The sequence below is a fragment of the Oncorhynchus keta genome, chromosome 4 (genome assembly GCF_023373465.1).
Source record: "Oncorhynchus keta strain PuntledgeMale-10-30-2019 chromosome 4, Oket_V2, whole genome shotgun sequence".
Classification (NCBI taxonomy): domain Eukaryota; kingdom Metazoa; phylum Chordata; class Actinopteri; order Salmoniformes; family Salmonidae; genus Oncorhynchus; species Oncorhynchus keta.
Genome location: NC_068424.1, coordinates 13,517,679 through 13,543,468, shown reverse-complemented (window position 1 = coordinate 13,543,468; position 25,790 = coordinate 13,517,679). Strand labels below are relative to the sequence as shown.

The 25,790-nt window shown below is 45.3% G+C and overlaps 1 protein-coding gene across 3 annotated transcripts; it reads right to left on the bottom strand.

Moving 5' to 3' along the window:
- Positions 1–203: 203 nt before the first annotated feature.
- On the bottom strand, positions 204–18,238 carry LOC118369687 (myotubularin-related protein 6). Of its 3 annotated transcripts, XM_052500752.1 has the most exons (15): positions 17,975–18,238; positions 13,842–13,985; positions 11,360–11,479; positions 8,248–8,410; positions 7,796–7,953; positions 7,526–7,654; positions 4,974–5,108; positions 4,745–4,877; positions 4,545–4,654; positions 2,558–2,683; positions 2,060–2,203; positions 1,873–1,979; positions 1,637–1,771; positions 962–1,088; positions 204–760 (listed from the first exon to the last, which is right to left on the bottom strand). In XM_052500752.1, exons 1-15 carry the CDS (start codon positions 17,996–17,998, stop codon positions 446–448), a joined length of 2,070 nt encoding a protein of 689 aa, XP_052356712.1. In that variant the 5' UTR covers positions 17,999–18,238; the 3' UTR covers positions 204–445. The 3 variants fall into 3 exon arrangements, with proteins under 3 accessions (XP_052356712.1, XP_052356723.1, XP_052356718.1); XM_052500763.1 differs by lacking the exon at positions 13,842–13,985; XM_052500758.1 differs by lacking the exon at positions 13,842–13,985 and having other exon boundaries at positions 4,745–5,108.
- Between the last annotated feature and the right edge of the window lie 7,552 nt (positions 18,239–25,790).

Here is a 25,790-nt window from a genome sequence, read left to right as displayed (position 1 = left end):
GATGGAAGAGTTTTAGGACTAAAATCTGTACCTGGCTGTGGTCCCATTGGGAGGATCTCAATATTGAGAACATTAAATATGAGATGTTCACAAGGACTCGGCTCGGATCTGATGGTTTAAACATCAAGAGATCAGAGCTGACAGTGATGTTAGGAAAGGGTCATACAGTGCTTTAGTTGCTGACTCGAATAATACCTAGAACAAACGGTTTCATCTTCTCATTTATTCTCTTTAGAGCTTTTCAACATTCATAAAACAGCCTTTCTAAGTAGGGTAAATGCCATAGTGTCTCTTTCCACAGAGACGTACATTACAGGCATACAGTACACCCTCATAGGAATATGGCTGAACACAACACACACCCGTCCTTCAGTCACCGCATCGCTCAGTATCCCCCCCCCATTCCAGTCCAATCTCCCCTCCTCCTCCTGTATCCCACAATGCCTCAGCATGTCATGCGGGCCACTCCAAACTCCAGGCTGACCACAGCGGGCTCCACCTTAGCCCCGTATGTCCCCTGCAGGTCTCCGTAGCTCTCCTTGCGCTCTGAGCCACTGCTTCCCTCTACTGTCCGCTCTGTGTCACTGCAGCATTTTTTTGCCTCCTCTCCCACCTCCTCCTGATGCTGCGCCTCCTTAAGGCTGAGGGGGGCTGCCAGGATGAGGGAGTGGGGCCGTGTGTGGTTAAGGAGGGTGCGTTGGTCTTTAGGGGGGGCCTGGGGGTCTGGGGTGGGGGGGCTGATGCCATGCTTCTGTAGTCTCTGGAGGAACAGAGAGAAGACAGGGTTAAATTAGGTCATGAGAGAGAGGGTGAGAGCGCGAGAGAGAGAGAGAGAGAGAGGGTGAGAGAGAGAGAGAGAGAGGGTGAGAGAGAGGGGGTGAGAGTGCTAGAGAGAGAGAGAGAGGGTGAGAGAGGGGTGAGAGTGCTAGAGAGAGAGAGTGAGAACAAGGAGTGTACTCACAGCCTCCAGTTTCATTATTGTGTCCTCCAGTTGGCGGTTGCTCTCTTTCAGGGTGAGAACGTTTTTCAGGACAGACTGACGGGGGTGCATGGAACGATCAAACTGGTGGTACATATTCCTCCAGAACCTGGCAGGGGGTGAGAGAGTGAGAGAAATGAGGAACATTAAGGAGTAACATTCACGTGAGGTTGTAGAGCAGGGTTGATGAGAGAGATAGGGGAGGAGAAAGAGGACAAAGAGAGAGTGAGAGAAATGAGGAACATTAAGGAGTAACATTCACGTGAGGTTGTAGAGCAGGGTTGATGAGAGAGATAGGGGAGGAGAAAGAGGACAAAGAGAGAGAGAGGAGGACAAAGAGAGAGGAGGACAAAGAGAGAGGAGAAAGAGAGAGGAGGAGAAAGAGAGAGGAGGAGAAAGAGGACAAAGAGAGAGGAGAAAGAGAGAGGAGAGAGAGAGAGGAGGAGAAAGAGAGAGGAGGAGAAAGAGAGGAGGAGAAAGAGAGAGGAGAAAGAGAGAGGAGAGAGAGGAGGAGAAAGAGAGAGGAGAGAGAGGAGGAGAGGAGTAACAAAGCTGAGGGAAGGACAGAGAAAGAGGACTAATGCTTAGGGTAGAGTGGATGAGATTGAAAGAGATATGAGGAGAGAGAGCGAGATGAGGTAAACAACTAGATCTTACTTGAGGTGGCAGGGCAGGGTGGAGGGTTCTAGGACAGGGTGTGTCCCTGCGTAGGTGTGGCAGTAGGCGGGGTTTAGGTAGTTCTGCCCCTCACTCAACAGAAACGCCCACAGAGAGTGAGTCCTGTCTTTGAGTCTGGTGGGAGAAGAGAGTGCTTAATATGTATACTGTGTGTGTATGTGTGTGTGTTTTTGTGTGTGTGTGTGTGTGTACGTGAGTGAGTGCATGTTACTCACTGCAGCTCTTCTCTCCGCCTCTGGTTGTTGGCCAGGAAGTTCCCGTACTGACAGGAGTGAACATGTTCATGGATCTGCAGCAGCAGCCACTCACTGAACTCAAACGCCTTAGGAAGAGTATGCATCATCACCATCATCACTCATGGCTGCTATGTGGTATTCTGAGTATTCTGGCACACACACCTACCTGGGGGAACTGTTCTGTGAGCTGCCACACACACTCCAGGAACTGTGTGAAGACGGGGGACACCTCCTTGGGTTCACCATCCAACTGATCACATCTGTCTGCAAACTTGTGTCCAAATGAGATCCAGTCTTTCTCTATGAGGACCTGAACCACAGAGAGAGAGAACAGAGTTTATGGCCTGATATTCATTTTACTCATCTCTACAGTCATAGGGAAGTGTGTTGTGTCCTACCATGAAGCTGTTGATGGTGCGGTAGTACACAGACCTACCATGAAGCATTTGATGGTACAGTAGTACACAGACCTACCATGAAGCCATTGATGGTACAGTAGTAAACAGACCTACCATGAAGCCTTTGATGGTACAGTAGTAAACAGACCTACCATGAAGCATTTGATGGTACAGTAGTACACAGACCTACCATGAAGCCATTGATGGTACAGTAGTAAACAGACCTACCATGAAGCCTTTGATGGTACAGTAGTAAACAGACCTACCATGAAGCCTTTGATGGTGCGGTAGTAGGGGTCCATGAGCAGAGCTCCCAGAGAGCAGACCTGGGCTGTCCGATCCCAGCCGTCTGAACAGTGGACCAACACACTGGCTCCTTCTACTGTTACTGCCTATGGTGGGAGGAGGGGAGAGAGAGGAGGAAAAGAGAGGTTTGTGACCTGTTACCACAAGAAAAGAGCAACCAGTGAAGAACAAACACCATTGTAAATACAACATATTAAGTTGATTTATTTCCCCTTTTGTACTTTAACTACTTGCACATTGTTATAACACTGTATATAGACATACTATGGAAGTGTGTTTAAATGCTAAATTATTTCACCACCATGGCCTATTTGCCTTACCTCCCTTATCCTACCTCATTTGCACACACTGTATATAGATTTTTCTACTGTATTATTGACTGTATGTTTTGTTTATTCCATGTGTAACTCCATGTTGTTGTTTGTGTCGCACTGCTTTGCTTTATCTTGGCGAGGTCGCAGTTGTAAATGAGAAGTTGTTCTCAACTGACCTACCTGGTTAAATAAAGGTGAAATAAAAATATATATATATTACATTTGAAATGTCTATTCCTTTGTAACTTTTGTGAGGGTAATGTTTACTGTTATTGTTTTATTATCTATTTCACTTGTTAACATGTGTTTCCCAGGCCTATAAAGCCCCTTGAATGTAAATGTAAATGTGAGAGTGAAAGATTAACCACTTCCCTTGTCATTATCAAAACATGGAACAGATGTCGGATGCAGTCCAGGGAAGACATTCCAACATCAGTGGGACTAACTAAGAGCAGAAGGGGTGGGGACTAACTAGAGCAGAAGGGCAGAAGGGGTGGGGACTAACTCGATCTGAAGGGGGCGGGACTAACTAGAGCAGAAGGGTTGGGGACTAACTAGAGCAGAAGGGTTGGGGACTAACTAGAGCAGAAGGGTTGGGGACTAACTAGAGCAGAAGGGTTGGGGACTAACTAGAGCAGAAGGGTTGGGGACTAACTAGAGCAGAAGGGTTGGGGACTAACTAGAGCAGAAGGGTTGGGGACTAACTAGAGCAGAAGGGGGCGGGGACTAACTAGAGCAGAAGGGGGCGGGGACTAACTAGAGCAGAAGGGGGCGGGGACTAACTAGAGCAGAAGGGGGCGGGGACTAACTAGAGCAGAAGGGGGGGGGGACTAACTAGAGCAGAAGGGGATCGGGACTAACGGGGACTAACTAGAGCAGAAGGGGCGGGGACTAACTAGAGCAGAAGGGGTGGGGACTAACTAGAGCAGAAGGGAGCGGGGACTAACTAGAGCAGAAGGGAGCGGGGACTAACTAGAGCAGAAGGGAGCGGGGACTAACTAGAGCAGAAGGGGTGGGGACTAACTAGAGCAGAAGGGGTGGGGACTAACTAGAGCAGAAGGGGTGGGGACTAACTAGAGCAGAAGGGGTGGGGACTAACTAGAGCAGAAGGGGTGGGGACTAACTAGAGCAGAAGGGGTGGGGACTAACTAGAGCAGAAGGGGTGGGGACTAACTAGAGCTGAAGAGCAGAAGGGGTGGGGACTAACTAGATCTGAAGAGCAGAAGGGGTGGGGACAAACTAGATCTGAAGAGCAGAAGGGGACTGGACTAACTAGATCTGAAGAGCAGAAGGGGACTGGACTAATTAGATCTGAAGGGGGGGTGGGACTAACTAGAGCAGAAGGGGGAGGGACTAACTAGAGCAGAAGGGGTGGGGACTAACTAGATCTGAAGAGCAGAAGGGGTGGGGACTAACTAGATCTGAAGAGCAGAAGGGGACTGGACTAACTAGATCTGAAGAGCAGAAGGGGACTGGACTAACTAGATCTGAAGGGGGTGGGACTAACTAGAGCAGAAGGGGGAGGGACTAACTAGAGCAGAAGGGGTGGGGACTAACTAGATCTGAAGAGCAGAAGGGGTGGGGACTATCTAGATCTGAAGAGCAGAAGGGGACTGGAGGCCCGGGGCCTTACCTTGGTGAGGAAGATGGCTGCGTCTACCACAGCTTTGACGTGTCGTAGCCAACCAGAGCTCTCCAAGCCCAGCAGGTAGTCATTCACTGACAGAGAACGAGTTCCCACCACTAAGCGAGAGAGAGAGAGAGAGAGAGAGAGAGAGGGAGTCTGAGTGTCTGTCTGTGCTGAGTGAGTGAGTGAGTTTGAGCGCAACTAACCTTCCAGTAGTTTCTGTAGGCTGGTCCTCATCACGTGGATGTTCTCGATCCCCACAAACTGAAAGCGGATGTTGGAGTAGTTATCTTCATTCTCATAGCCTTTACCAGCTGCTCTGTTGGCCATGGCATTCAACTGCAGAGAGGGAGGAAGATTAACACACACAGAGGGACTGAGAATGTCTACATACTTCTGTGGGAGGAGATAGCCAGCCATGTCGAGATTGGGTACCTTGGGCCTGGTATCCATGACGTAGACAAACCGGCTGTTGTGATTGGCTTTGCTGATGGCCTGCAGCATGCTCTCATCCTCCAGGCATCGCGCGCTAAACCCAGAGAGAGGCTGGCTGCACCGACACACCGCTGCCTGCAGGGGGCAGAGACGAGCATGCAGATTAGGCCACACATACCTGATGATGTTTTAGGGATTATATCACAGGAGGTTGGTGGCACCTTAATTGGGGAGGATAGGCTCGTGGTAATGACTGGAATGGAATCAGTGGAATGATATTAAATACATCAAACACCTGGTCTACAGAAGTTTGGTGACTTTCCATTTGCTCCGTTCTGGACATTATTATGAGCCGTCCTCCCATCAGCAGCCTCCACTGGGTTATATGTAGGTTTGGGATGTAGGTAAGATGTTAGGAGAACGCTGGGTAAGGGTTAGGAGGACGCTGGGTAAGGTAAGGATTAGGAGGAAGCTGGGTAAGGTAAGGATTAGGAGGAAGCTGGGTAAGGGTTAGGAGAACGCTGGGTAAGGGTTAGGAGGAAGCTGGGTAAGGTAAGGATTAGGAGGAAGCTGGGTAAGGGTTAGGAGGAAGCTGGGTAAGGTAAGGGTTAGGAGGAAGCTGGGTAAGGGTTAGGAGGAAGCTGGGTAAGGTAAGGGTTAGGAGGAAGCTGGGTAAGGTAAGGGTTAGGAGGAAGCTGGGTAAGGTAAGGGTTAGGAGGAAGCTGGGTAAGGTAAGGGTTAGGAGGAAGCTGGGTAAAGTAAGGGTTAGGAGGAAGCTGGGTAAAGTAAGGGTTAGGAGGAAGCTGGGTAAGGTAAGGATTAGGAGGAAGCTGGGTAAGGTAAGGATTAGGAGGAAGCTGGGTAAGGTAAGGATTAGGAGGAAGCTGGGTAAGGTAGGAGGATTAGGAGGAAGCTGGGTAAGGTAAGGGTTAGGAGGAAGCTGGGTAAGGTAAGGGTTAGGAGGAAGCTGGGTAAGGTAAGGGTTAGGAGGAAGCTGGGTAAGGTAAGGGTTAGGAGGAAGCTGGGTAAGGGGGTTAGGAGGAAGCTGGGTAAGGTAAGGATTAGGAGGAAGCTGGGTAAGGTAAGGGTTAGGAGGAAGCTGGGTAAGGTAAGGGTTAGGAGGAAGCTGGGTAAGGTAAGGGTTAGGAGGAAGCTGGGTAAGGTAAGGGTTAGGAGGAAGCTGGGTAAGGTAAGGGTTAGGAGGACGCTGGGTAAGGTAAGGTTAGGACGCTGGGTAAGGTAAGGGTTAGGGACGCTGGGTAAGGTAAGGGTTAGGAGGAAGCTGGGTAAGGTAAGGGTTAGGAGGAAGCTGGGTAAGGTAAGGGTTAGGAGGAAGCTGGTAAGGGTTAGGAGGAAGCTGGGTAAGGTAAGGGTTAGGAGGAAGCTGGGTAAGGTAAGGGTTAGGGTAAGCTGGGTAAGGTAAGGGTTAGGAGGAAGCTGGGTAAGGTAAGGGTTAGGAGGAAGCTGGGTAAAGTAAGGGTTAGGAGGAAGCTGGGTAAAGTAAGGGTTAGGAGGAAGCTGGGTAAGGTAAGGATTAGGAGGAAGCTGGGTAAGGTAAGGATTAGGAGGAAGCTGGGTAAGGTAAGGGTTAGGAGGAAGCTGGGTAAGGTAAGGATTAGGAGGAAGCTGGGTAAGGTAAGGATTAGGAGGAAGCTGGGTAAGGTAAGGGTTAGGAGGAAGCTGGGTAAGGTAAGGGTTAGGAGGAAGCTGGGTAAGGTAAGGGTTAGGAGGAAGCTGGGTAAGGTAAGGGTTAGGAGGAAGCTGGGTAAGGTAAGGATTAGGAGGAAGCTGGGTAAGGTAAGGGTTAGGAGGAAGCTGGGTAAGGTAAGGGTTAGGAGGAAGCTGGGTAAGGTAAGGGTTAGGAGGAAGCTGGGTAAGGTAAGGGTTAGGAGGACGCTGGGTAAGGTAAGGTTAGGACGCTGGGTAAGGTAAGGGTTAGGACGCTGGGTAAGGTAAGGGTTAGGACGCTGGGTAAGGTAAGGGTTAGGAGGAAGCTGGGTAAGGTAAGGGTTAGGAGGAAGCTGGTAAGGTAAGGGTTAGGAGGAAGCTGGTAAGGTAAGGGTTAGGAGGAAGCTGGGTAAGGTAAGGGTTAGGAGGAAGCTGGGTAAGGTAAAAGGGTTAGGAGGAAGCTGGGTGAGGTAAGGGTTAGGAGGAAGCTGGGTAAGGGTTAGGAGGAAGCTGGGTAAGGGTTAGGAGGAAGCTGGGTAAGGGTTAGGAGGAAGCTGGGTAAGGGTTGGGAGGAAGCTGGGTAAGGGTTAGGAGGACGCTGGGTAAGGGTTAGGAGGAAGCTGGGTAAGGGTTAGGAGGACGCTGGGTAAGGGTTAGGAGGAAGCTGGCTAAGGGTTAGGAGGAAGCTGGGTAAGGGTTAGGAGGAAGCTGGGTAAGGGTTAGGAGGAAGCTGGGTAAGGGTTAGGAGGACGCTGGGTAAGGGTTAGGAGGATGCTGGGTAAGGGTTAGGAGGAAGCTGGGTAAGGGTTAGGAGGAAGCTGGGTAAGGGTTAGGAGGAAGCTGGGTAAGGGTTAGGAGGAAGCTGGGTAAGGGTTAGGTGTTACCTTCTTCTCCTGGTAGAAGTATGTGAGGACAGGGAAGCGTCCTTTGCTCCTGAACTTGGAGCTGCCGACGATGATGGGCTTACTGGCTGTGATGGGCACATACAGGTCCCTGGGATACGTCTCACATATCTACAACACAACGAGAGGGAATATTACATAGGACAGGTTGTAAAACATCCAATCAATACTATTCCATTAGACCTGCAGACACCAAAGGTTTGTTTCTGGACAGGGCCAACGCCTAACATTTACTATTGATAGACCCCCCACCTTGTAGTTCCTGTTGACATCAGTGAGTTGCCATTGGTCGCAGGGGACGCCCATCCTCTCAAACTCTGCCCCCAGGTCAATGAGCTGCCAGCCCTCCTCTCTCTGCTGCTCATTCTGCTTGGGGTTGTAAGAGAACGCATAGAGCTCCTCATAGGATACTAGGAAGGGAGAGAGATATGGAGAAGAGAGGAGGAGGCAGAGAGGAGAGATGGAGAAGGGGGAGGGGAGAGAGGAGGGAAGGAGGGATGGGAGAGAAGAGGGAAGAGGAAAGAGAGGGATGGAGAGGAGAAGGGGGAGGGAGAAAGGGGAGGGAAGAGGACGAGAGGGAGGGAAGGAGAAGAGGGAGAGGAGAAGGGGAAGAGAGAGAAAATGTGAACATTCTTTTGAAACTTCAGTTGACTCAAGCATCCTGCACACACTCAAAGACAGACACCCAGACACACATTAGGTACCTGGCCGTAGCAGTCTGAGCAGTGAGCTGTAGATGTCGTGACAGTCTCTCTCTCTCTGGACCACAAAGTGGACCACTCTGAAGTTACGACACTGGATGACCAGGGGACAACCGCTGGTGGTCAACGACAGCTTCTCCACTGACCCGATGTGGTGGTGCAGGATCTGGAGGGAAACACAAAACAGACATGACACCTGATAGACTGATCATGACACCTGGCCTATATACTGGACATGTTCAGTCTGTAGTCATTTATACAGGTGGAAAATTCTTTATTTTATTCTCTCGCTCTATTGAACATTTCACACACACACACACACACCTTTCTGTATGCCAGCAGTGTTTGAATGCATATTAGATAACCCATAACTCTATTGGGACTTTAATCCTGGGAAGTTATTCAATGCGCATTCATCAGCATAGTTAATCACGAGCAGAACGTTCCAGCACAAATGGAGGTGTGTGTGAGACAAGTGAGTGAAAGTGGTGTTGGGGGGAAAACATACAACATTATAAAATTAATGTACACAAACCAAATGTGCCATTATTATGTGAAAAACAAAAACAGATTTCCTCAGTGCTGGGGGGGGCAGCTTAAGCCCCACCCTCATCAACACTTAACTACGAATTGACAAGGGCACTAGAACAGTCTACAGCACCCGGCATCACCCTACTAGAATCTGAAGTCAAATGTCTACTGTTTGCTGATGATCTGGTGCTTCTGTCACCAAACAATGAGGGCAGACAGCAGCACCTAGAGCTTCTGAGCAGTTTCTGCCAGACCTGGGCCCTGACAGTACATTTCTATAAGACCAAAATAATGGTGTTCCGAAAAAGGTCCAGTTGCCAGGACCACGAATACAAATTCCATCTAGACACTGTTGCCCTAAAGCACACAAACTATACACACCTTGGCCTAAACATCAGCGCCACATGTAACTTCCACAAAGCTGTGAACGATCTGAGAGACAAGGCAAGAACGGCCTTCTATGCAATCAAAAGGACATCCCAATTAGGATCTGGCTAAAAATACTTGAATCAGTTATAGAACCCATTGCCCTTCATGGTTGTGAGGTCTGAGGTCTGCTCACCAACCAAGAATTCACAAAATGGGACAAACACCAAATTGAGACTCTGCATGCAAAATTCTGCAAAAATATCCTCCGTGTACAACGTAAAACACCAAATAATGCACGCAGACCCCTCCTCCTAGGCTGAGTCTCCTCCTCCACATCTGTACAAGCACTGATATTTAACCCCTCCTCCTAGGCGGAGTCTCCTCCTCCACATCTGTACAAGCACTGATATTTAACCCCTCCTCCTAGGCTGAGTCTCCTCCTCCACATCTGTACAAGCACTGATATTTAACCCCTCCTAGGCGGAGTCCCCTCCTCCACATCTGTACAAGCACTGATATTTAACCCCTCCTCCTAGGCTGAGTCTCCTCCTCCACATCTGTACAAGCACTGATATTTAACCCCTCCTCCTAGGCTGAGTCTCCTCCTCCACATCTGTACAAGCACTGATATTTAACCCCTCCTCCTAGGCTGAGTCTCCTTCTCTAAAACCGGACAAGCACTGATATTAAACCCCTCCTCCTAGGCTGAGTCTCCTCCTCCACATCTGTACAAGCACTGATATTTAACCCCTCCTCCTAGGCGGAGTCTCCTCCTCCAAATCTGTACAAGCACTGATATTTAACCCCTCCTCCTAGGCGGAGTCTCCTCCTCCACATCTGAACAGCCAATGCATCTCTGTTGCTAGACAGAACCTTATCGTGAGATGTGTTCTTCCTCACTTCATCTGACCTGCACTCTACCCCAAAGTGCTCACTCCTCCCCAACTCACAGCTGTCATGTTGACTCGTACCAGACTGTCTTTTAACCTCCCGTAGGATTACTGATGTCTAACAATAACATGAATAAGTATATTTCATATTTTTTGACTGACCCAAACTTAAGGAAAGCTTTGACTATGTTCAGACTCAGTGAGCATAGCCTTGCTATTGAGAAAGGCCGCCGTAGGCAGACCTGGCTCTCAAGAGAAGACAGGCTATGTGCACACTGCCCACAAAATGAGGTGGAAACTGAGCTGCACTTCTTAACCTCCTGCCAAATGTATGACAATATTAGAGACACATATTTCCCTCAGATTACACAGACCCACAAATAATTTTTAAACAAATCCAAGCTTGATAAACTCCCATATCTGTTAAGTGAAATACCACAGTGTGACATCACAGCAGCAAGATGTGTGACCTGTTGCCACAAGAAAAGGCAAACCAGTGAAGAACAAACACCATTATATATACAAACTATATTAATCTGTTTATTTATTTTCCCTTTCATACTTCAACTATTTGCACATTTTTATAACACTGTAGCCAATAATATAATATTTGAAATGTACATTATTTTAAAACTTGTGTGAATGTAATGTTTACTGTTAATTCCCGCTAGTTTATTTCCCTTTTGTTTATCCATTTCAATGTAAACATGTGTCCCATGCCAATAAAGCCCCATGGGGAGAGAGAGGAGAGACTTAAAATGCTGACTGATAGCTAGCTACCAAATTAACTCCTACACACATACCTTCCCTGTGCTCAACAGTAGAAGAGGAAGGAATTGTGTAGGACATTTGGCAGCAGTTTCAGACTGTAACTTCATAGACCAGAGATGTGACTGAAAGCCCTGAAGAACCACAGGGTTTACCGACTTGTGTTCCAGGCTCCAGCCCAGCACCAACTAACACACCTGATTCAGCTGCTCAACATAGGCCATTCCTACTTCCTTTCCTTGATCTCTCCCTCCTTCCCTTTCCACCTAGCCCTGTCAACAGGTTACTAAGGCGACGGGAGACAAGGCTGGGCCGGCAGGTTATTGTAGCAACAGTTGTCTCGTGAGGAAGGCTGAACCCGGTTGCCACGGTGTCTCAACAGTAATTGTCTTTCACCGCTAGACAGACAACAATACACCCACACAATCAAACACCCATGTATCAAAGTACACTGTAGTGTAGATGTGTGTGTCAAGCAGGAGCTAAAGGAAGTCCTACGTTCTGAACTCAGAGCTCTGTGTGAGATGAGGTGTGTTCTGAATACCGGTCCTTCTCACCCAGATCTCCTGGGCGGCGTCGGCATTGCTCTCCACGAAGATGAGGTGTGTAGCCGTCAGGTGCAGCGTCCCGCTGGTCGACTTGTTACTGAAACGATCCAACAGACGCACCTGCTCCACCTGCGCAAGTACACACACAGGTAAACAACAGTTAGAACCCAGGTAAACAATGACCCCTACCCACACACACAGGTAAACAACAGTTAGAACCCAGGTAAACAATGACCCCTACCCACACACACAGGTAAACAACAGTTAGAACCCAGGTAAACAATGACCCCCACCCACACACACAGGTAAACAACAGTTAGAACCCAGGTAAACAATGACCCCTACCCAAACACAGGTAAACAACAGTTAGAACCCAGGTAAACAATAACCCCTACTCACACACACAGGTAAACAACAGTTAGAACCCAGGTAAACAATGACCCCTACCCACACACACAGGTAAACAACAGTTAGAACCCAGGTAAACAATGACCCCCACCCAAACACAGGTAAACAATGACCCCTACCCACACACACAGGTAAACAACAGTTAGAACCCAGGTAAACAATGACCCCTACCCACACACACAGGTAAACAACAGTTAGAACCCAGGTAAACAATGACCCCCACACACACACACACACACACACACACACACACACACACACACACACACACACACACACACAGAAATGAAATAGGATACGCAGCTGTCGATCTATATAGATGTGTCAGACACAGTACTTGTTGTCAGTTATACAACAAGCAGAGCATTAGCCACTTAGCCAGAAAGAAAGGCTGTCAATTATAATTACAGCTGTATATATAGAAGAGCTCTGGAGTGGCTGTGACTTGCATGTAATTTGTTACTGGAGTGGCTGTGACTTGCATGTCATTTGTTACTGGAGTGGCTGTGACTTGCATGTCATTTGTTACTGGAGTGGCTGTGACTTGCATGTCATTTGTTACTGGAATTTCAATAAACTTCCCTCAGCTCATCTCAGCTCCCACACATGAACACACTGTTAATCTCTCCCTCTCCTCCGCTCTCGCTCTCACTCTCCTCCGCTCTCCTCCGCTCTCCCTCTCCTCCGCTCTCACTCTCCTCCGCTCTCCCTCGCTCCCCTCTCCTCCCCGCTCTCCCTCTCCTCCGCTCTCCCTCTCCTCCGCTCTCCCTCTCCTCCGCTCTCCCTCTCCTCCGCTCTCCCTCTCCTCCGCTCTCCCTCTCCTCCGCTCTCCCTCTCCTCCGCCTCCCTCTCCTCCGCTCTCCCTCTCCCTCTCCTCTCCCTCTTGTTCCTGACACGGTTCTCTACATGGCTGGTGAAGCTCAACTTCTCATCCGCCTAAACTCAGATTGTTGAATGGTTTTGACTTGCTCTATGGAATGTCTGTATGGAATGTATTGGAAAATACCACGCACTTTGTATACCACATTAGTATTGGAAAATACCACGCACTTTGTATACCATTAGTATTGGAAAATTTTGTATACCGCATTAGTATTGGAAAATACCACGCACTTTGTATACCGCATTAGTATTGGAAAATACCACGCACTTTGTATACCGCATTAGTATTGGAAAATACCATGCACTTTGTATACCGCATTAGTATTGGAAAATACCACACACTTTGTATACCACATTAGTATTGGAAAATACCACGCACTTTGTATACCGCATTAGTATTGGAAAATACCACGCACTTTGTATACCGCATTAGTATTGGAAAATACCACGCACTTTGTATACCGCATTAGTATTGGAAAATACCACGCACTTTGTATACCACATTAGTATTGGAAAATACCACGCACTTTGTATACCGCATTAGTATTGGAAAATACCACGCACTTTGTATACCGCATTAGTATTGGAAAATACCACGCACTTTGTATACCGCATTAGTATTGGAAAATACCACGCACTTTGTATACCGCATTAGTATTGGAAAATACCACGCACTTTGTATACCGCATTAGTATTGGAAAATACCACGCACTTTGTATACCACATTAGTATTGGAAAATACCACGCACTTTGTATACCGCATTAGTATTGGAAAATACCACGCACTTTGTATACCGCATTAGTATTGGAAAATACCACGCACTTTGTATACCGCATTAGTATTGGAAAATACCACGCACTTTGTATACCGCATTAGTATTGGAAAATACCACGCACTTTGTATACCGCATTAGTATTGGAAAATACCACGCACTTTGTATACCGCATTAGTATTGGAAAATACCACGCACTTTGTATACCGCATTAGTATTGGAAAATACCACGCACTTTGTATACCGCATTAGTATTGGAAAATCCCTACTACCACGTCCTCGTTAACACTGCCACAGCTTTAACATCAGCAGAACATTGAGTCAGTGGGACCAGGGTAGTACACTGGACAGCCTGGTTATTCATCTTGTAACCAGTCAAACTTAACTCTATACCCTTTTGTCTTCACACCCTGTAGGTTATGTCTCACCTTAATGACATCATTTAGAACCCTTGACTGAATATAGACAAATAGCCTATTCTCTCTCTTTGAAAAGGTCTCTCTCTGTCTCCCAGCAACCAGCGTGGCGCTAGGCAACTCCACAGGATGGCGATCAGTCAACTCAGTCAAGGACTGGCAGAAAACAGAAGAACAGGAAGTGTGTGTGTGTGTGTGTGTGTGTGTGTGTGTGTGTGTGTGTGTGTGTGTGTGTGTGTGTGTGTGTGTGTGTGTGTGTGTGTGTGTGTGTACGCTAAAGGAGAGGATGAGGGAAGAAATGGCCTGAAGTCAAGCTGATGACTCGGTCTGTTCTGTTTACCATTTATCCAAGTGCATTGCCGTCCCAATGTAATACATTATATTTCCTCGCTCCGGTCCGGATATTTGCATGATCCACTTTAGTGCAACCATGAACCAAATATCAGGGGTTGACTGTCTGTGTGCTTTAAGAGATCAAACAGGGTTCTGGGGGCAGAGTCCGAAATACCACAGTTGGGACACACCCCTGCAGGCAACCCCTCCCACCCTTTCACCTGAACAAAACAACCACACCCTAGGAGTGTCAGTTCTGACAGACATACTTCTTTGTTTTGTTCAAGTGAAAGGGTGGGTGTGGTTGCCTGCAGGTGTCCCCCGTCTGCAGTCTTTTGGGGACTGCCCCCAGGATCATGTTGTACAGACTATTCCCTACAACACTTTTACTGCAGCACCCAGAATCGTTTTTGCTATGGAATCACATTGGGGGCATAAATGTGGAACATGTTTAAAACCCCAAATGTAATGCAAATGTCACTTAAATATGAATCATTGACCCGGAAGTACTTTTTTTTATAGAGTTGCTGAAAAATGACCCTCCAAAAAGGACTGAGTTGGTTCTTCAATCCAGATTTTTATTAAGCTACACCCACATGAAAGCTTTGAGCCTGAGAAAACTGTGGTTGTCACTCACTATAGCATGAAGAAAATACTGTCAACTTTGCTTTGTCATGGAGGACTGATTGGGCTCATTGACTCCAGTTGAAAAATAAATGCTGTGTTCATGGAATGGCCTGCTTTGAACACTACTGAACAGAGCTATTTACATGTGTAAAATGTAGGTCATATGCTGCATTTGCTGTAGGCCTATTGTTTACCTTGTAGTTGGTGACACTTTGATATCTTGATAATCTGCAGCTGTTTGAAGGACAATGGTGGCCCCATGATCCGTCACACTAAATGCATTACCAGGAAACATGCAAGATAGTCTAATAAATCTAATATTGTCTGAGCCAAGGAGGACAAACAGAAACACGAGGCGGCTCGCTACAAAAACAGACGGCCCAAACTGCTGCATATAACGTTACCCTGACTCTGTTGCAAGAGAAGTGACACAATTTACCTAGTTAAAAGAAATTCATGTTAGCAGGCAATATTAACTAAATATGCAGGTTTAAAAATATATACTTGTGTATTGATTTTAAGAAAGGCATTGATGTTTATGGTTAGGTACACATTGGAGCAACGAGAGTCCTTTTTCGCAAATGCGCACTGCATCTATTATATGCAACACTAGATAAACTACTAATATCATCAACCATGTGTAGTTAACTAGTGATTATGATTGATTGATTGTTTTTTATAAGATAAGTTTAATGCTAGCTAGCAACTTACTGCATTAGCATAACAGGCAGGCTCCTCGTGGAGTACAATATAAGGCAGGTGGTTAGAGTGTTGGACTAGTTAACCGTAAGGTTGCAAGATTGAATCCTCAAGCCATAAGACTCCTGAACAGCTTATCAAATGGCTACGCAGACTATTTGCATTGTGCCCCCCCCCCTTCCACTCTCTGTCATTATCTATGCCTAGTCACTTTAATAACTCTACCTTCTTGTACATATTACCTCAGTTACCTTGACACCGGTGCCCCCGCACATTGACTCTGTACCAGTACCCCCTGTATATAGCCTCCACATTGACTCTGTACTGCTACCCCCTGTATATAGCCTCCACATTGACTCTGTACCGGTACCCCCTGTATATAGCCTCCACATTGACTCTGTACCAGTACCCCCTGTATATAGCCTCCACATTGACTCTGTACTGCTACCCCCTGTATATAGCCTCCACATTGACTCTGTACTGCTACCCCCTGTATATAGCCTCCACATTGACTCTGTACCGGTACCCCCTGTATATAGCCTCCACATTGACTCTGTACCAGTACCCCCTGTATATAGCCTCCACATTGACTCTGTACCATTACCCCCTGTATATAGCCTCCACATTGACTCTGTACCGGTACCCCCTGTATATAGCCTCCACATTGACTCTGTACCATTACCCCCTGTATATAGCCTCCACATTGACTCTGTACCGGTACCCCCTGTATATAGCCTCCACATTGACTCTGTACCATTACTCCCTGTATATAGCCTCCACATTGACTCTGTACCATTACCCCCTGTATATAGCCTCCACATTGACTCTGTACCGGTACCCCTGTATATAGCCTCCACATTGACTCTGTACCAGTACCCCCTGTATATAGCCTCCACATTGACTCTGTACCATTACCCCCTGTATATAGCCTCCACATTGACTCTGTACCATTACCCCTGTATATAGCCTCCACATTGACTCTGTACCGGTACCCCCTGTATATAGCCTCCACATTGACTCTGTACCAGTACCCCCTGTATATAGCCTCCACATTGACTCTGTACCGGTACCCCCTGTATATAGCCTCCACATTGACTCTGTACCATTACCCCCTGTATATAGCCTCCACATTGACTCTGTACCGGTACCCCCTGTATATAGCCTCCACATTGACTCTGTACCGGTACCCCCTGTATATAGCCTCCACATTGACTCTGTACCAGTACCCCCTGTATATAGCCTCCACATTGACTCTGTACCAGTACCCCCTGTATATAGCCTCCACATTGACTCTGTACCATTACCCCCTGTATATAGCCTCCACATTGACTCTGTACCATTACCCCCTGTATATAGCCTCCACATTGACTCTGTACCGGTACCCCCTGTATATAGCCTCCACATTGACTCTGTACCAGTACCCCCTGTATATAGCCTCCACATTGACTCTGTACCATTACCCCCTGTATATATAGCCTCCACATTGACTCTGTACCATTACCCCCTGTATATATAGCCTCCACATTGACTCTGTACCAGTACCCCCTGTATATATAGCCTCCACATTGACTCTGTACCAGTACCCCCTGTATATAGCCTCCACATTGACTCTGTACCAGTACCCCCTGTATATAGCCTCCACATTGACTCTGTACCAGTACCCCCTGTATATAGCACCTCTGTTGTTATTTACTGCTGCTCTTTAATTATCTGTCATTCTTATCTCTTTTTTAAACTGCATTGTTGGTTAAGGGCTTGTAAGTAAGCATTTCACTGTTGCATTCGGCGCAACGTTGTAGACTACACCACACCATTGGAAGACATAGTTTGGACAGTAGTCCACAAAACCCTATTCCTGCAATCCATCAAACACAGTTGGTGTGTCATCATAGTGGTCTCTGATTTGAGGTCAGACTCGCTCAGAACAAATCGCTCCAGGTTTGGTTTTGTAAGACCACCCAGATGATTCGGTCATGGGCAATTGATCATGGTTGGAGATACGTGAACATGCAAGTTATAGCTAGCTAATAAAGACCTACGTTAAGAAATATCCTTTGGTACTGCATTTTATTATTTTGTACAAAGCGTGCAAAACAAGACATCATTGACAGATTACTATAATTTGTGTTCTTCCGCATCCTTTATGAATTTAAAAGTAATCATTTTAGCTTTATAAGAGTATTTGTAATCAGATTACAATATCTTGCTGGTAACGTAACTGATTCGTTTATAAGAAAATGTAATCCCTTACATGTACCGGATTACATTGCTCCCCTACCCTGAACACACATTAGAAAGCTGGCTGGCAAACTAGCCACCCCTGCAACATTATCCTATATCTATTTTGACACCACTGTCAACGCACCATTCGTTATTGCATAGCAAGTCATTATTGTTAGCTTGCTAACTACATAGCATGCATTTTAAATGTTTTTGCTGGGTGGTAGAAAATAGCTACGCAAGTTAGTTAACGTTAGCTGTCTTACCTTTGGCGTTCGGATATGTTCCATTTCACTGACAGCTGTCAGTGCAAGCAACGATATAAACAGTTGACCGGTGATATGATTCGCACATCGACTATCAAGGTGCGGCAAACTGATGTTATTTGATAGCTTTTTTTACTTGCTACCGGCATTCGTTGAGCTTTCACGATTGTGTATGTTTTCAGTAGATGTTATAGCTATCGGCTCTTCACAGCACTTCCTGCTTGGACGTACTTCTCCGCTACGGACTACAACCACACCAGGCATTATGGGACATTAAGTTTCTAACCAGTAATTAGCAATGCCGCGTTCACAACAACTGAGAACTCGGAAAACTCTGACTTCAGACATCAGTAAATTCAAAAGGGCAACTCGGGGAAAAAAACTAGTTCCGACTTCCGGTCATCCAACACGGAATTCTAACTTTTTTTTATTCCTTTTTATTTTTTATTAACAACAAATCAATACATAAAGCACATGAGGGAACACAAGCATACATATTGTAGCGACCCGCACAGACAACTGTGTGTTATGTGTTAGGCTAGGAGGTGGTTGTGTTGTACTGACCAGTACCCGGTGTTCGCGGGGTCCGACCTGTCAATCAACCTGCTATCTGCCAATCACGGGAATGCCTGGAATGTTCTGATGCCGGGCATCCTGGTGGTTGGCGGAGTGGCGTGGAGGGGGGTTGGGCAGGGGGGTGGAGCATTGGAAGTTAAGACCAGGTTCAGCCTTTGTTCTCTCTCTCTTACGTCTGGGTTTCACAAGAGAAGGTCACCATTGGCTTGTGGGTTATCTGTCATCTATTTGGCGTGTGCTACGGCCCAAACAGTAACCTGTGTAAAGTTGGTGTAATAAACCGTCAATTCGTAAACTCAAGCCTCTGTCTGGACAATTGTTCATTTATGATCTAGTCAGGTCATTACAATATATTACAAACAATGGACAATCGAGCTAGGGGATACAATATCACATTACAATTACACAAGGACCTTAAGGGACGTACATATACTTAGAATTCTAACAGCTGTTTTGTTAGTAGAGCATTTAACAGTCTTAAAATACAATTTATTTTTTGTAGGGTACGAAAATGTGGTTTTCTGTTTGTAAATTTACATTTGTGTATATGAAATTTGGCCAAAAGAATAATGAAATGAATTACATAAAAATGTTTCAGCTTATTTCTATTGTATGTAAAGAATCCAAACAGTACATCTCTCCACAATAGTGTACAATCTTCATAAATGTGTTCAATTATAAACCTACTGATGTCTTGCCACAGTTTTCTTACATGCATACAATGCCAAAAAAATATGTTTTCCTTAAACTTCTTCATATAGTGGTTGGCAGGATAATATTTCTGAATAATTTTAAAGGAAACTTCCTTAATTTTGTTAAAATGTAGGTATGTGTGGCAACATCCAAACTTTTTTTCCAACAGATATTATTAATATAGTATAGATACAACAGTATAGATACAACATCCTGCTGAAACAAGGATCGTATCGCTCTGTTGTTGAATGGACCAAAAGAGAAACACATCTTTCCTGCTGATGAGTCAACAGGGTCAATAGAAGGTAGGCTCTGAGGGTCAGGTCTTGACACGTTCCTGAATAACATAGCAACACCTGAGGGAATGGCATCTAAAACAATTGCAAAATCTTTAATAATAATAATACCTTGTAAAGTGATAAGAATTCCTTATAACTGAGTAAAAGACCCTCTGCATTTACCAGTTGGCTCACCAATAGGATATTATTTTGGAACCAATATTCTAAAAACAAAGAAGTATTTTTATACAGTATATCCTTATTATTCCATATATAATATCTTTGTGGAGAAAAATTGTGTTTATAAATTAAGGACCATGACATGAAAACCTGACGATGAAAAGCAGAAAGTTTCACTGGAACTCTGTCAATATTATAATTGCAAAACAACATGAAGTTAAGGCCACCAAAAGTAAACATTACATTTACATTTAAGTAATTTAGCAGACGCTCTTATCCAGAGCGACTTACAAATTGGTGCATTCACCTTATGACATCCAGTAGAACAGTCACTTTACAATAGTGCATCTAAATCTTAAGGGGGGGTGAGAAGGATTACTTATCCTATCCTAGGTATTCCTTAAAGAGGTGGGGTTTCAGGTGTCTCCGGAAGGTGGTGATTGACTCCGCTGTCCTGGCGCCGTGAGGGAGTTTGTTCCACCATTGGGGGCCAGAGCAGCGAACAGTTTTGACTGGGCTGAGCGGGAACTGTACTTCCTCAGTGGTAGGGAGGCGAGCAGGCCAGAGGTGGATGAACGCAGTGCCCTTGTTTGGGTGTAGGGCCTGATCAGAGCCTGGAGGTACTGAGGTGCCGTTCCCCTCACAGCTCCGTAGGCAAGCACCATGGTCTTGTAGCGGATGCGAGCTTCAACTGGAAGCCAGTGGAGAGAGCGGAGGAGCGGGGTGACGTGAGAGAACTTGGGAAGGTTGAACACCAGACGGGCTGCGGCGTTCTGGATGAGTTGTAGGGGTTTAATGGCACAGGCAGGGAGCCCAGCCAACAGCGAGTTGCAGTAATCCAGACGGGAGATGACAAGTGCCTGGATTAGGACCTGCGCCGCTTCCTGTGTGAGGCAGGGTCGAACTCTGGGGATGTTGTAGAGCATGAACCTACAGGAACGGGCCACCGCCTTGATGTTAGTTGAGAATGACAGGGTGTTGTCCAGGATCACGCCAAGGTTCTTAGCGCTCTGGGAGGAGGACACAATGGAGTTGTCAACCGTGATGGCGAGATCATGGAACGGGCAGTCCTTCCCCGGGAGGAAGAGCAGCTCCGTCTTGCCGAGGTTCAGCTTGAGGTGGTGATCCGTCATCCACACTGATATGTCTGCCAGACATGCAGAGATGCGATTCGCCACCTGGTCATCAGAAGGGGGAAAGGAGAAGATTAATTGTGTGTCGTCTGCATAGCAATGATAGGAGAGACCATGTGAGGTTATGACAGAGCCAAGTGACTTGGTGTATAGCGAGAATAGGAGAGGGCCTAGAACAGAGCCCTGGGGACACCAGTGGTGAGAGCGCGTGGTGAGGAGACAGATTCTCGCCACGCCACCTGGTAGGAGCGACCTGTCAGGTAGGACGCAATCCAAGCGTGGGCCGCGCCGGAGATGCCCAACTCGGAGAGGGTGGAGAGGAGGATCTGATGGTTCACAGTATCGAAGGCAGCCGATAGGTCTAGAAGGATGAGAGCAGAGGAGAGAGAGTTAGCTTTAGCGGTGCGGAGAGCCTCCGTGATACAGAGAAGAGCAGTCTCAGTTGAATGACTAGTCTTGAAACCTGACTGATTTGGATCGAAAAGGTCATTCAGAGAGAGATAGCGGGAGAGCTGGCCAAGGACGGCACGTTCAAGAGTTTTGGAGAGAAAAGAAAGAAGGGATACTGGTCTGTAGTTGTTGACATCGGAGGGATCGAGTGTAGGTTTTTTCAGAAGGGGTGCAACTCTCGCTCTCTTGAAGACGGAAGGGACGTAGCCAGCGGTCAGGGATGAGTTGGTGAGCGAGGTGAGGTAAGGGAGAAGGTCTCCGGAAATGGTCTGGAGAAGAGAGGAGGGGATAGGGTCAAGCGGGCAGGTTGTTGGGCGGCCGGCCGTCACAAGACGCGAGATTTCATCTGGAGAGAGAGGGGAGAAAGAGGTCAGAGCACAGGGTAGGGCAGTGTGAGCAGAACCAGCGGTGCCGTTTGACTTAGCAAACGAGGATCGGATGTCGTCGACCTTCTTTTCAAAGTGGTTGACGAAGTCATCTGCAGAGAGGGAGGAGGGGGGGGGAGGAGGGGGAGGGAGAGGTGGCAAAGAGCTTCAGGAGGGAGGTCCTTCTGTAGCTCAGTTGGTAGGCATGGCAAGGGTAGGTTCTTCCCACCCATAGGGTTGTAGAGGCAGATGCTTGGAATTTAGAGTGGTAGAAAATGGCTTTAGCAGCAGAGACAGAGGAGGAAATGTAGAGAGGAGGGAGTGAAAGGATGCCAGGTCCGCAGGGAGGCGAGTTTTCCTCCATTTCCGCTCGGCTGCCCGAAGCCCTGTAAAGAAGACATGATGAGGAATAAAATTCCACATAGAAGTGGGTCTTCTTGGGAATTGTTTTATCCAATTGATCTTAAAAGTATTATTTAAAGTAGTAAAGTCCAGAACATTCAGCCCACCATTCTCATAAGTGTTCATTACAACAGTTTTCCTAATGTAATGGGTATGGTTTCTCCACAGAAAGTTGAAAAGCATCTGGTCTATCTCCTTGCTTATTTTACTGTCAAGATATAAAGATAGAGCACCATATGTTAGTCTAGAGATACCTTCAGCCTTGGTTATTAGGACTCTACCTTTTAAAGATAAGTCCCTCTGTAGCCATTGATTTAGCTTCTTCTGGGGTTTTTAAATAAGAGGGTTCAAATTTAGTGCAAAATTTAGAGCCTCTAGACTTCTGATCCTTTGTAATGGTTATGCCTAAATATGTAAGTTATTATTTTACTGGAATACAATAATATGAAGGTGTCACACAATATTTGACAGCTATGAGTTCACATTTCTTAATGTTAAGATATAGACCAGACGCTTTGGAAAAGGATTGTATCACATTGATCGATATGGGAATTTGGTTAGCGTCTTTCAGAGAAAGTGTAGTATCATCAGCCAGCTGGCTTATAATAATTTCTTTACCAGCTATGGAAATACCTTGTACAGGACTATTATTTAAAGAATTTGCAAGAAGTTGGGTGATTAATAAAAACAGGTAAGGAGAGATAGGACAACCTTGCCTAATTCCTCTCTTTTACTCAAATCTAGGTGAGCTGCCATATTTCAATTTGATAGACCATTTGCATAGAGAGTCTTAATAGCCTTACAGACAAAATCCCCAAAGCCAAGTCTCTCAAGGGAGTGGAAGAGAAACTAATGCTCTACTGTGTCAAATGCATTATAAAAATCTAAAAGCTAAGCTATCCTCAGTCCGAGGTCTGAGTAGTCAAGTATGTCTAATACTAGTCTGACATTGTTAGAAATATGTCTGTTCCTCCTGAAGCCAGACTGTGTTTCATCAATGATTTCATCATTATTAAGAAGACAAATTGGACGGCAGTTATCGATGAGCAGCACTTCTTTTTTAGGCTTACAGGTATCAGTGTTATTAACCCCTGACTCATTGTAGGAGGGAGAACATTGTTTCTAATACTCTCTAAAAAAGACTTAAAATAGGAAGGGAGCTACTTGTTCAGAAAATAATTTGTAAAATTCTGATGTAATTCCATAAACACCTGGTGATTTATTGTTCTTTAGATATTTGATGGGTTCATCACACTGTTTAGATTCTATATCACTGACAGAGTGAACATTATTCAGTGAGTTCAGTGAGTTAAAAAACATATCTGTGGATTCCTGACAGTACGTAGAGCTATACAATTTTGTTTAAAAATTGCTACAGTATTTAGTGATTAATTTTTGGTCATCTGTAATGACACCATCAATGTTTAACTTATGGATAGTGTTATTTTTAGAGTGAAATTTCTCATGTCTAAAGAAATAGGATTAATTCTGTTCTCCCTCCTCAATCCATTTTTTCTAGATCTAATAAAGGCTCCTTCTGCTTTTAATCTATATATATTATCCAGTTTATTTTGTAACTCAATTAGTTCCATCTCCTCCTTCCCCGAGAGGTCGGCTGGGGACCTCTGAGAAAGGGAAGTTATCTTAATGATCACCTTTTCCTCCTCAGCTCTTCTGGTCTTAGCAAGATTACTACCATATTTTCTAAGGTATTTGGACACCTCAAATTTAAAGAGCTCCCAGTTCTTGCAATAAGATTTTTCTTCACAAGCCCTTCACCAAAAGTGTGAGAGCAGATCTTTAACCTCAAATGTAACTATATCATTATTTAATAATGAGCTATTTAGCTTCCAGTAGGATGCTCTAACAAGGTTAGTGTCGGTAAATATTTTGATATCAACATAAAAAGCCCTATGATCTGTGAGGGGAGGAGTACAAATATTTGTAATAACACACTCACTATCAATACATTTGGATATAAGCCAAACATCTATTCTGGATTGTCTGGAGCCTGTTTTGTTACTCCAAGTGAATGATCTGTCGGCCGGAAACCTCTCTCTCCATATATCAGTATACTATTCCAGAAAAAGTATTAAACCCAAATTCTGATTGGTTGGCCATCTATCAGTTGTATTATCTATAGTAATGTTAAAGTCCCCTCCTATCAATAATAACAAATTGGGAAATGTAGATAACCAATGAAGTATATGTTTCTCTATAGTTTCAAGCAACTCATCATTCTCATGTTTGGTGTTGTACCCGTAGAAGTTTACAGTAATGAGCGTAATGTCATTGCAACTCATAATTCTCATGTTTGGTGTTGTACCCGTAGAAGTTTACAGTAGTGAGTGTAATGTCATTGTAACTGATGACAAGACAAATAAAGTGACCAAAGGGGTCATATTCCGAGTGTAGAATATTACCACCAAAGGTATTTTTCATTGTAGTGACACCAGCAGAGCGTTCAGATCCATGGGAAAGCCAAATATCGTTGCCCCACTGTGACCTCCAGAAGTTGGCATCTGTTCAAAATTGTTCAGCAAATAAAAATAAGGCCTTGCGCTTCACATTGTTTTGTAACCCCCTAGCATTAAGAGAAACTATAGACAGAACAAGAAATATTATATAAAAGTATAAACTGTAGTAGGATGAGTCAAAGACCTAGGAGCAGTGAACGTAAACGATAAGGAACCGAAATCTGCACCATTTAAGTCCATTTAAAGTGAAAATAGCTTATTCCATAACCTTTGAGCTAGACGTTATCCGGCTTACTACAAGGGTTCTTGTAGTAAGAGAGACTAAAAACCCTCTTTAGTGTAATCAGGAACTATTCTGAGAAAAAAATAAAAAATAATAATTTAAATAAAAGGGTACCTACTATTTTAAGTACATATAAAAACTGATCATAAAATAATTGAATAAAAAATGTTTTACATATAAACGTTCCTAAGACCTTTTTCACTTGGAAATAAGTATTAATAACTAAATAGAACAATACCCGTGTAAACTCAGAGCAGACCTGTATGCCCTTTAAAACAGTATCTTGGTTACTGTATACATAAAAACTAAATACAGCTTTCAATCTTCTTCGTAAGTTTGTAAACAAAATAGATCTTCTGGTCATACAAGAACAAACTAATTAATTGAAATACCTGAGTATTCCTTTAAAATAGTCACCTGATGCCTGTTAGGTAAACAACATAAGGAAAATGAGAATACCATGGCTGAAACCATCAACCTGTTCCTTCTGGTGAGATTTTAGGGAGGAATATGGATTTTTGAACCGTTGATGAAACCTCGTCCTCTGACGAAGTAAGCAGCCTTCCCCTCACTTCGTGCTATCTTGATCGTTGGCCACAACTTGTTCCTTCTATCTATGTCCTCTGGGCTGAGATGCTCGGCGAAACGCATACCATGGCTCTGAAGGAAGGCGTTCTTCCTAGCAGCTTTCCAGACAGCATCCCTGTAGAATCTGGCAGTGAAGAGGATGATGATACTCCTTGGTCTTGAATCGTTTTGCTGTCGCTTCTTGTCGAGGCGATGCACAACGAGACGTCTATGGTAGACATGGTTTTCCCAAAATTCTGACACAAATTTACATTCAAAGAACAACAACTTTTTTCACAGAAAACACAGATATCATCAATTGCCACAAATTTGGATATCATAGAATTACATGGATATATCTTGTGTAAAATGTTGAAGTGCACTTCCTTAACTTTGTTTGGTATACAGTATT

Coding starts and splice junctions, on each gene's coding strand:
- LOC118369687 (XM_052500752.1), bottom strand. CDS start 17,998: ATGGAACATATCCGAACGCCAAAG. Junction 2,204..2,557: donor GCACCATCAAAGGCTTCATG/GTAGGTCTGTTT, acceptor TCTGTGGTTCAG/GTCCTCATAGAGAAAGACTG. Junction 761..961: donor CAATAATGAAACTGGAGGCT/GTGAGTACACTC, acceptor CTGTTCCTCCAG/AGACTACAGAAGCATGGCAT.